A 12,128-nucleotide genomic window follows, 5' to 3' on the forward strand; every position below is an offset into this window, starting at 1 on the left:
GAGAAGTCTGAACAAATATTTGAATTAGCTGTTTATTTTATTTGATCAATTGCACTATAACGATAATTATTTAATTGATAGTTGACGTGTAGGAGGTACTCTCTACTCTTATAGTATGGGCGTTATTAACTCCATATATAATTATAATATTATTAATATTATTATAAAAAAAACTTCTATACATAGTACAGTAGTACACATACGATTACATGTTCAAATAATATAATATATGCTATAGTTAACGTTATTTCCTTTAGCAATTATTATACCGTATTGTAATCCTGTGCGTGCAGCAATAATTTCAATTAATTATGTTACTATGTTATTGGGTAGCACGCATTATCGGACGCACTCGGGCGCGACTACTTAGTGTCTCCGTGTAGACAGAGTCGACGGCCTGTACTTTTGACCAACGTAGGATTTCGCGTGTGTTATTGTTCCGTCGTAGTGTTGTCTATCTCGCGATATGAGTTCGTTTAAAACCATGTAAGCTACCGCAGTATACCTGTGTAACCTATGCCGGCTATACCCAGTGTGCGTTACGACGGGACTTGTGGTTTTAAGTAATTTTACATAACTTTACTAATAATAATTTGGATCGTTCGTAATCCACAATCGCGTGTATTTTCAACGAGTGGGCGACAAATTACATTTTAAAGCTGCGAAATGAGTTATGAAACAATATTTTTGGTCCTGATCCTCGTCGTTTGCGTTAAACAGACTGGCACCGATCATTCGTCGTCTTGCTCGTGGCATTTGCGACCACCAAAATACGAATACCACTTGACAAAGGAATGCACCGTGTCCAATATGCGAACGGTCGCATCGTCGAACGCGACGAAATTGGAATCTTGCGTCCAATTGGCTGCGACGAAAAACGCTTTTGCACTCACGTACGCCGACTTGGCTGAAGGTTCGACGACAATTATCATTTTTTAGTGGTATTAGAAATAATAATGCAATAAATACAAATCAATAATAAACTATCTAGGATGTTTATCGGTTTTAAAATGTTCCGTCACAATATATCGTTTATCGACGCATACTTGCACTTCACACATCTTGCAAAAAATATTTTGTTTCCATTAGAAAAAAAAAAAATAGTAGTGCATTTTATTTTAAGGTATTGCTAAGAAATCAGTAAGATATCGTACAAGACGTACTATATCCGATCATTAGTGAAAAACTACACACGTGTTCAAAACTTGTCTGATTTCATAACTTTACTGTTATATATTATTTACATCATTACAGTATAATAGGTACATTAGTTTTTTCAAATATTTAGTTTTGTTTTAACAATTTAAAAGAAAAATATAAAAAATGCAAAAAAAAAAAAATGCTTCTATTGAATTGTACATAATATAAGCCACATTTCTGTAAAGAAAAGCCTCGTATAAACGCATTAGAAAAAAAGATACAAATGCATCGAGTTCCGGGCACTATATGACGTATATAACAATAATACCTATTATGTGTAATTCTTTTTTTACCTTATTTATTAATACACAGGAACGGTATCCACATTGAGTTCCACTTGCAATGTTTTTGATTGCCCGGAGTTTCACCCGTTTCTACTCACTGCCAATGAATCAGTGTACGACTATTATAGCATGTACTCAAAACCATTGCGTGAGTACCTACAACTAGACAAACAATATCAATAATACGTATATGTATTCGGCATACAGAGATTTTTGCGCTACAGGGCCATGATTGTTGACGTGTATATTTTTTCTATCGTTAATTTAAAAGTTATAGGCATTTATTTATAAAAAAACATATTTGACCTAAAATAAAAAATGTTGATCATAAAAAAATTGTTTCTACTAAGTAAATAAGTTTACACTATCGACGGTTTGTCCAGTGCCGCGACTAAACCTCTTGAGGTTTAGGTACAAGTTCTGGGTCTTGGTAAGAAAAAATTGCTTTAAAAAAATTAATATATTTCAGTCTATTTACACGTGTACTAGTAAAAATTATATCATTTGCATAACTCGTTAGCTTGTAATGGTATAACTCCCCACTAATCCGGCGTTTCCGTTAATCCGGCAGTAGCGTGGTCTGATATGTGTCGGATTGCCGAGATTCTACTGTAAATTGTTATGATATTATATAACAAGGTTTTACTCTCTGCTCAATATGTCTGAATATGATTATGGTTTTTTTTTTTTTTGGACTCTGATATTTAAATTCAAACAGTTTTATTCTTATTAAATTATAATTTTAAAACACAGCTAGTGAAAACTATACTTGTGCACCGGGCCTTGGTGTATTCGAGTTGGTGACGAATCATCTGAACTATTCTAACGCTATGATTGCTTGTGAAGATGCCGGCGGTCATCTCGCAAATGTCGTGTCCGATTCTCGGACTTCATTTTTGGCCGCGTTGGTGTCGTCGGATTTGAAAAACAAAACCCTCAACAACCGCAAAGCGTTTGTCGGATTATTTTTCGAAAACGAATTCGTAACTATCACAGGTATCTGGTTAATGATAAAAAAATACTCGATTTTTATTATGCACCGAATCGTATAAAGTATATAATATGTATCATTACATTTTTGTAGGGGAAGTTTCCAATTTAATTTTATTGATTTTTTTTAACATTGTGCACCGTTGTCGTATATTTTTGAATAGTTTTAACAAAAAACAATATTAATAATAACGTATTTAAATCGCATCAAGGCGAACCGTTGAGTTGTATGCCGTTTAGGGCATGGGCGCCAGGTCATCCAAAAGCTGGTAGACCGAAGAAAGAGTGCGTGGTTCTCACGGGAAACAGGTACTGGGAAACAGAGGATTGTGCGAAGAAGTTTCCCTACATTTGCGAACTCGTGCCAGATGGCCCGCTGAGCCTTGTGGAACGGTACTGCGCACCGATAAAAAACACCAGTAAGAATCGACGGCAGCGACTGTCCTCCGCCTATACCTAGCCAAGATTTATGATACGATTCATTTATTTATTTTAAAACAGAAGTCACCAATTAATATTTTTTAAGGGGGCCACATTAGGAATCTGAAAATTTTTTACGGCCCATAAAAATTTCAAGTATACAGGTATTATTTTAAAATTAGATGTAATGAGAACATTATTTTTTTTCATTCAATTTAATACTCAACAATAAAACGCATAATATTGTTGTAATGCCTATAATTCGTTGTCTGCGGGCCGTATAAAATTTGTTCGTGAACCACCTTTTGGTGAACCCCTGTTTTAGAATATAGGTAATATAAAGATTATTGTTGTTAATAGCTCTTTAATATGGGCGCATAAATTTGCATGTTTTAAATTCAACCCGAAAATCGACTACTTATAAATCAATGGAATTTACAATCGCCTCTTTAATATAGAACCCTACCTGCATTCCGTTGAATTTATAGATAAACATTGATTTTGAAGTTTAATCTATATCGTATTTCTTTTTATACTAATACAATTCAACGATTAAAAGTACAAATAATATATTTTAATACTTAATATACACTTTTGTTATTAATTGCTTAACAATATTAGAGTCGTAAATTAATAACAACTAATTTTAAATACATAGTATGAAAAATATTTAAAAACAAAAATTATTACCAATAATTTTGTTTTTTAGAACGTAGAAAAAATTGTATTTTACGTAACCACAAACAATTTGAACAAATAGAGCAAACAAAACAACAATGCAATGGCATTATCAGTACAAACAAATCTGTGGCCATAAATGACAACAATTAAGTTCTGAATGACAATATTACACAAAAATGTTATGTTAACATTGTACAAGGATGAAGTATCAAACTAAAATTATTTAGCGAGAATTAATAACAATATATTTATTAATGTATACATTCTAAAATACTATTAATATAAAATTAATTAATTGCTTTTTTGGTAAAATAAACGTACTCTAAAGATAATATAAAATTTAATAATTTTGGTCTTCTTTTTCTTCTTTTTTTTTTTTTTTGTTAAATAAATATTATCAACATTGATACAAATTATCAATTTGAGTTTTATATTTATCATATATTTCTTTTCTTTTGATTTTGAAAGCAGCTGTCACTAGATTATTGTCCGGTGTCCATATATCGTTACATATTATAATATCTGTAGGTATTTCAAACCTTTCAAGTTTATCTGAAATCAATTACATTCATACAATAAAATCACTAGTATTTAAGCAGATGAAATAAATAATGGCATACTTTTTCTACCATGGGCGGCTAACTCTTCGACAACTGCTTTCTTCAATTTCTTATTCACAAACAACTCTTCAATTCTAATTTCATTTACATTTTCAATATCCAATTTTTTAGCCATATCTATCAAATGATGTCTGTTGGGAACAACCAATGCGATTGTATACATATGAAATGGGTTTCCATAAACACATATATTATCGACAACTGGACAGGTTTTGAGCTGTGATTCAACCTTACCAAGAGACACATACTCACCACCTTGCAATTTTACCAAATCTTTTTTACGATCTGTAACACACAAACATAATATAAAATTTCTTTCATGTTTACTAAAAGCAGTGTTTCTCAAACTTTGTGTTATGGTGACACATAATTAAAATACAATAGAATCTCGGTAATCCGGCTGTATTAACCTATATGTACCAATATGTGTTTATATTTAAATTTACTATCGTAAACGATAAACCGTTAGATAAAACTAAGTAATAACAAATCTAACCCTAATAAACAAAAAGAAAACTGCTCTCGACCTAAAAGATTTTTAAATCATTTTTTAATACGAGTAAAAATGTAAAATTCAATAAGTAAAAATGCGTTTTTTTGTGAACTCCTGGTGTAAAATCTATCGATAATAGATAACTTATTTTTAATCGTCATAAAAAAATTGTGTCAATCATGTTTATATACTTTGTGTCATTTAATAACTTTGCGACACATTTGAATTTATTCAGCGACACAGTAGTCGAGAAACACTAACTTGGAGTAACAGTTTAACAATTAACTTGCCAATTATTTTAATAGCACCATCGGCTTCCAGCTGACCAATGTCACCTGTTTTAAACCACCACATGCCATCTTTTTCAAAAAATTCTTCTTTCGTTTTCTCAGGATTTTTATAATATCCAGGTGATATGTTGTCTCCGCCTAGAAAAATCTAGACTGTTAAACATTTTCAATTATAAGTAATATTACAAATCTAATAACTGACCTATGATAAGTTCGCCTCTTGGAAATGGCTTATCTGTTATCCTATAACTACCTTCTTCCCAACTGACTAACATGAAATCATTAACTGTTAGTGGAGCTCCAACTCGACCCGTTGTCATATCATCTCCTATTATATTTATTTTTGAATTTAAATATCTTAAAATTGTTTCATTTTACATTAATTATTGTACTAACGGCTCATTGCAGATCCACATGAACTGGTTTCAGTTAGTCCATAACCTTGTTGAACGTTTTCACATAGACAAATTTTGATAAGAGTATGAGTCTCTGGTGAAAGAGGAGCTCCTCCACATAGAATGAAACGTATACGGCCTCCCAATAATGCACTTGTTTTTTTAAATACAAACCTTATATAACAGTGATAAGTTAAAATACAATGCGGTGATATTAAATATAAATTTTAATGTTGGTAACAGTATATTTTTACATATTTAAAAGTGGAGTTTGAAATCCACGTTCCATCCATTTTCTCTTGTAATCAAATGCAAATTTGAATAATGTTTTTTGTAATGTCGTTCCACTGGAAACTTTTTCATTAATACCTTTGTAAATACGATCTAATATTAGCTGTATAAACAAATTAACATAAAAATTATTATTTTAAAATTACAAAACTGGTTTTGAAAAATAAAATACATACAGGAACAGCAGTCATGACAGTTGGTCTTAATACAGCTGCATCACCTTTTGTACCACGTTTGATTTTACTAGACGTATCAATCATGGTTAATGGTGTAGAGTACCCAATTCTAATTCCACATAATAAACAAGCAAGTTCTGTTAAACAAACAAAAAAAAAAAAAAATAAAGAATTCATTAAAATTATAATTTAAATTTGATATATTTAATAAGTTAAAAAAAATATAACCAGTTTTTAATAATTTTTAATCAATAGCTAATATTTTATTTTACAAAGAATTTTTATGTTAAATTGATCGATAAATGTATGCATTTAATGGCTTAATAAATTTAACAGACAAATTATTAGTCACTAAATCATATTTAAGAGACACAGTATTAGCATACAATTGATTTATTAAAAATATTACGTGATTGTTTATAAAATCTGACATCAGAGTACACATAAGTAAATTAAAAAAAAACACTTATTCATTTTTTAGTTTTAATTACCTCCAAGCAATTCAAAAACATGTGCCAGTGGTAAATACCCCATGAAAACGTCCGTCTTGTAATCAATTTCAATAGCATCAGTAAAAGCTTTGAGCGTTGATATAAGATTAGTGTGTGATAAATTAACACCTTTAGGAGTTCCAGTTGATCCACTAGTATACATAATGATTGCAATATCACTTTTTATTGGTAAATGGTTTTCTAAAATACAAATTAAAAAAATAATAAAAACATTTAAATTAAAAATATATTTAAGTTAAAATATTAACCTGTAACTGTGTATTCTGATCCCCTTTTCAAAATAGATTTAAATGATAATATTTCAACTCCTTCTTTGTAGCCACTGGTGTTTGTCATAGCCAACTGATCTTCCATGTAAATTAAAGTTTTGACTCGAGGAGTAAGTTGTAAAATTTTTTTAAATTTAGGTAACAGATCATGTGATGTAACAACAATAGTTACTTCAGTTTCGTTAATACCATGGGCTATTGCTTCTTCTCCGAGAGTGGCATATAATGTTACAACTAAAATAATTATATCAATCATTAATTAGGTGCTAAAATTTTACAACATATGTTATATACATGGAATCTAGACTTTTAGATAATATACCAGGTTACCATAAAAATGATTTGTGTAACAAGTATGGTAATAACTAGTAATATTTATTATACTTAAAATAATTGAAAATAACTAGTCTTACAATATAATATTTAAGCTCACCTACTTAAAATTAGTATTAATGAGAATTTTGTTAACTAAAATACTTAACTCACCCGGTACGTTTTGTTTGAAACAACCCTGAACAGATATCATCCACTCTGCCCTTGTTTCAGCAAATATTGCTATATTTTCTTTAGGTTTTTGACCTAAAGAAACTAAAGCATTTCCAAAATGATCAGATGCTTCATCTACTTCTGTAAATGTCATCCATCTATAATCTCCCATGACGTACTAAAAAAAAAAAATTAAAGGTACTTATTAAATTAAATCCTAAATTTGAAATATATCAAAAATATAATTCTATTTTAGCAAAATGTTTTTATATTATTTATGTGATGAAAAAAAAAAAATGCTATTTAACCATTTGATTTTGAATTTGATGCTGTGGTAATTATTATAGCAAACATTCCTTATAACAAAAATGTTTAGAAAAAATTTAGCTTTATAAACAGCTGATCATTGCTTTAAGTCCATGTTATAATCAAAAATATCTAATATGATTTTAAATCGAGAAAATATTTATTGAGCAATATTGTGATTAAAGCTAGTTTGATATGTAACATAAGAGTGTACATTATACAAAATTACAAGAAAAATTAAACCAAATAAGCAATTTTAAATCAAAATTTAACAAAAAACAACTTGGTTATTAATATATTCTATTAGAAAGTTTGGATACTTATACTTAGAATTTTAAAATTGTATTTTACACATTTTTATTTATTTTAAATTTGTTTTTGTATTTTGTATTATTTATTACCTTTAAAATAATTGTAAAAACAGTTTTTAATCAGATTTTTTGATAATCAATCATATTAGGTATTTTGATTATAAACCAAATTAAAAATTACATAATCATAATAAAAGTGAACCCTACTTTTTTGAAAATTCTCCCATTTTTTTGCACTTCATCTTCTTCAGCGAGTACAACTCTAGTTCCAAGGCAATATGCATCAGTATATTTATGTACAGCATACTGAAATACTTTTTGTAATGTATCTATCTTATCTTTAACCAGAGTAAGATGATTGGATGTAGGTTCACTTAAAGTTTTAATAATAATTGTATGATCATCAAGTTTGGTAATATTAGACTGAAAATGAATAAAAATAATTTTTAATTAATAAAGAATACTATACTTGTAGTTATGTATAAGATTAAATATTAGTAAATAAATAGACTTCATATTACTATAATTAAATTAAATGATAAACTAGTTTAATTTATTTTAAAAGATAAACATACTTTTATTTGCTTGGATTTATGTTTCTTATTCCATGGCTGTTGTAATATTAAATATACAGGATATGTTATGACATCATATATAAAGGATATTGTCTTGAAAGCAGACAATAAATAAGTATTTTCCATACTGAAAAAATTAATAATGTGATAAATTATATTAAAGAACTTAAAAGATACAAAAATGTATTAAATTTTTAGAAAATTTAATATTACTAAATTGCCAATAGTGGTATTTAACCTATTATTTACTATAAGAAACCCTTGATATAGTTAATGTATATTTTTTACTTATTTTATACTGTCAACGAAATATAAATGAAATTATTTTTAAAATTAAGTTAGGTGCAAAGAAATAATAATGGTAATTAGATAAGTAAATATAAAAAATGACTTAATTGTTTGAATAAATTATTTAAATGATTCTTAAGGTTTATTAGCACTAAAAATGTTTGAAAATAAAATAAGACTACATGATACATTTTTTAGCCGTTTAAAGTAACTAATGATATTATGCAAAATAAACAATCAATTTTATATTAGGTACTGATAATTTTAACTTTTATAACACAATAATATAAGTAGCTATACCTGTCTATGTTCTAAAATTCAAAGAAAAAAATAAAGTTGGTTTGGTATAGAAAATCAGTTTGAAAAAAAATTTAATTTCTTAGTAAGTCGAATGTACACTATGTACTAAATGCATAGAAAAAAGAACTAATATATATATAATATATTATACATTATTTAATATTTTATTATTATCATGATGCTAAAAATCAATAATATAATAAGTAGACTATGCACTTTTAAAGATTTATTTTGATAAAGCACAGAAAATAAAACTTCTCCACAAATTAATTTATATTAGATAATAGGTATTATATATTAACTACATTATATGTTTATTTATTAGCTATATCAAAATATAGCCAATCAATAAATTATTTGCATATTTAATAAAGATTTTAAACAAGTTTTTGATTATACAGACAGTGCATATAAAAAAATTTAATGGTTATTTTTAAATATACTAGGTATTATTAACTATAATTAATTGTTGATTTTATTTTTCCAAATTATTAACAACTTTACTAAATCAAATAGGTATTTCAAATATTTTAAAATAATATTTATGATTAAGGTACCTACCTACCAATTATTATTATTATTTTAATAATGTATCAACTACTACTAATCACTTTAACCTTCATATTATTATGAAAGGCTAAATATAAAAATGATTTATCTACCTAATTATATTTATTTAGAAGTAGAAATACTGTAATTATAGATTGATGATTAAATCAGTTTAATATTTTAGTGTTAATTTATTAATCTTCTAACTTATTACTTTTATCTAAATATTTTATTCTTATGATAATATTATACATTTTGATATTTTGTATTTTAAAATAAGTATAACCTAATTTGATATTTATGTTAATAAAAAATAATTTACATTTAAAATGTTTTACTAGTATTGTGTAAATTATATGTTGTAAAATATAATTAATGGTCAATTTTACTAAATAAAATTACAGTTAAATTTAGTATTTACTTGATGAACAGAGAATAGGTAGTTACTTTACAAAGTACAAAGACACTAAACTGATAACTATTCAATATTTACAACATAATACTATTTATTAGGTAACATTAAAAAAAAAGTTTTATCAATATTTATTGTGTGATAACTACATAATTTGATGTTTTAAAAATAATACTAGAACCTAAAACAATTAAAGCATAGACTTTGATATGAGACATATTTATATTTTTAGTATGACAATAGGTATTTTCTAACATTTTATTACCTAATTTACTAGAGAATTCAAGTATGAAACTTTCATTTTTAATATTTTCGATGACCATGATCATGACTTGGAACTTTATTTATTTAAGATCATAAAAATAAGCGCTTAAACATGTGTTTATTTTTAATTAAAAAAAGACATACTTGTACAAATTAAATTATAATACTAAAAAATTATTATACTCACTCACTAGTAAAATAATTATTGTATAAACAAGAATTACGATAAGTCACTGAAAAAAATTGGGATAAAATAGGTTAGATGTATACGCTTTTGTGGACACAAATTTCGATCGCAATGTAAAAATAAACCGACAACAATCAAAACGAAACAACGGATCAAGTGAAAACAGGAATAGCACTACACAAGGACATCCAATATGAAGTACAAGGTTACACGAGAAGAGTCGATAAATAGTGGCTTTTACAATATTATACCTAAGAGGTCGCATACCGGATAAGGTGTAACGTTGGTCGTACTACTCACTTGTGTGGCGCGTAAAGGCGATTTGATGCAGCGGCGACTGGACAACAATGTGTGTATAATGTACCTTATGATATTATATTATAGTGACTAGAAACAATACATGGCGAAGTGTTCGAAAACGACAGTTCTAGGACGGTACACAAACGTCCGCACACAAAAGCGTGGCGGGTTAACAACGACGAAGGAGACGTGTGCGTTCCAACCGTCGACTTTACGATAATCTACGACGATGACGACGACGACGAATCTTCGGGCATCAACAACGACGGATAATAATAAAAACGGTAAATATTAATAACGATTTTAGAAAAAAATAAGAATACAGCTCGACCGATATCACGGATCGACTCGGTGATAATGATTTTCAAACAAACGTACTGCACACTATCAATTACACGCCAACGAATTACGCACGCACGCGCAGTACACGCACTGTCGCACACACGCGGAAGCGGGTAAGACGGATTGTAAATTATTATACTTAATGATAATATTGTACGATGCAATGATATCATGCGAGCAGCAAACGACGTCATCCCAAACCTTGGAGGAGTGTAATGGTAGGTGCTCACGTACGGGTATAATAGTACAAATAGTATAAATAGTATAATATTTTATATTATTATCAAGGTGATGGTAACGTCGTCGAATAGATTTATAATTCTATAGTGAAAATATATTGTGTATGTGCTTATTGCCACCGTCGAGGTCCGGTGAAAATGGTCATAATAATATTAACAGTATTATATTATCATTATTATTATTATTGTCGCATTGCGTGATCGAATTAATAAATATTATATCGACATATCGTATTATTATTATTATGTCAATGATAGGTTACGAGTGTTAGGACGGTCGTCGATACGCGACCTCCGACGAAACCGACGAATAATATATTTTTACTATTATTATAATTATATTTATTATGCTAATAAACTAATAGTTAATAATCGGACAGCTGATGGAGTGTACTTCCGCCGATCGACGATCACAGACTTCTATACCGCACACGCTACACGTTTACACGTCATGGTACCTATAGAAATCTGTGTCGGTGACGAGCACGGGGCATAGATAGTTTTATAAATTATATTTTATATTATAAGATACGATGTTCATGTCCTATTTAACAATAACAGGGAGAGGGACAAAACATATTTATAAATATTTTACTTACCACCACATGATTGCTAAGTATATAATATATATATATATATATATATATATATATAGGTTGATGATAGGTACTGTCGCGCAGAGTATTATAATATTATATTTTAGTGTACTGTAATACTATGAGTTCGTTTCGTCAGTAGTCCAGAATACTGTTCACAGGCAAGCGGTTAGCAGACACTAAACACCGTGATAATATTATATTAAACCGACGACAGTAAAAGGAATAATAATAATAATAATAATAATAATATCGTGTATGATGTATAAATATTGTATTAAGACGAAAGCCGCACGTGACTATATTATTCATGTTAAATATTCCTGTCCCGAGCTGGGTCACCGAATACGCA

General features: G+C 28.4%; 2 protein-coding genes across 3 annotated transcripts; one reads left to right on the top strand and one right to left on the bottom strand.

Moving 5' to 3' along the window:
• Positions 1 to 666: 666 nt before the first annotated feature.
• LOC112597271 lies at positions 667 to 3,840 on the top strand. The gene is made up of 5 exons (XM_025343241.1): positions 667 to 913; positions 1,513 to 1,632; positions 2,238 to 2,480; positions 2,687 to 2,893; positions 3,604 to 3,840. The coding sequence occupies exons 1-5, from the start codon at positions 667 to 669 to the stop codon at positions 3,723 to 3,725; spliced, it is 939 nt and encodes a 312-aa protein (XP_025199026.1). The 3' UTR covers positions 3,726 to 3,840.
• A 123-nt stretch (positions 3,841 to 3,963) lies between these two features.
• LOC112597270 (long-chain-fatty-acid--CoA ligase 4-like) lies at positions 3,964 to 11,014 on the bottom strand. Of its 2 annotated transcripts, none has more exons than XM_025343239.1 (13): positions 10,600 to 11,014; positions 8,300 to 8,426; positions 7,932 to 8,147; positions 7,108 to 7,285; positions 6,601 to 6,855; positions 6,332 to 6,532; positions 5,841 to 5,977; positions 5,628 to 5,767; positions 5,375 to 5,547; positions 5,181 to 5,306; positions 4,979 to 5,116; positions 4,196 to 4,480; positions 3,964 to 4,127 (listed from the first exon to the last, which is right to left on the bottom strand). In XM_025343239.1, the coding sequence occupies exons 2-13, from the start codon at positions 8,423 to 8,425 to the stop codon at positions 3,973 to 3,975; spliced, it is 2,130 nt and encodes a 709-aa protein (XP_025199024.1). In that variant the 5' UTR covers position 8,426; positions 10,600 to 11,014; the 3' UTR covers positions 3,964 to 3,972. The 2 variants fall into 2 exon arrangements, with proteins under 2 accessions (XP_025199024.1, XP_025199025.1); XM_025343240.1 differs by lacking the exon at positions 10,600 to 11,014 and adding an exon at positions 8,888 to 8,906.
• Between the last annotated feature and the right edge of the window lie 1,114 nt (positions 11,015 to 12,128).

The sequence above is a fragment of the Melanaphis sacchari genome, unplaced genomic scaffold (assembly GCF_002803265.2).
Source record: "Melanaphis sacchari strain LSU unplaced genomic scaffold, SCAv2.0 Contig400_pilon_pilon, whole genome shotgun sequence".
In the NCBI taxonomy this organism is placed as follows: Eukaryota; Metazoa; Arthropoda; class Insecta; order Hemiptera; family Aphididae; genus Melanaphis; species Melanaphis sacchari.

Excerpts from the sequence above, each read along its gene's own strand:
- LOC112597271 (XM_025343241.1), top strand. The coding sequence starts at position 667 with ATGAGTTATGAAACAATATTTTTGGTCCTGATCCTCGTCGTTTGCGTT. Across the intron at positions 1,633-2,237 it reads CATGTACTCAAAACCATTGC|CTAGTGAAAACTATACTTGT; the intron begins GTGAGTACCTAC and ends TTTAAAACACAG. Across the intron at positions 2,894-3,603 it reads CGCACCGATAAAAAACACCA|AACGTAGAAAAAATTGTATT; the intron begins GTAAGAATCGAC and ends TTTGTTTTTTAG.
- LOC112597270 (XM_025343239.1), bottom strand. The coding sequence starts at position 8,425 with ATGGAAAATACTTATTTATTGTCTGCTTTCAAGACAATATCCTTTATA. Across the intron at positions 6,856-7,107 it reads TTTCAAACAAAACGTACCGG|TTGTAACATTATATGCCACT; the intron begins GTGAGTTAAGTA and ends TAATTATTTTAG. Across the intron at positions 5,307-5,374 it reads ATGTGGATCTGCAATGAGCC|GAGATGATATGACAACGGGT; the intron begins GTTAGTACAATA and ends TAAATATAATAG.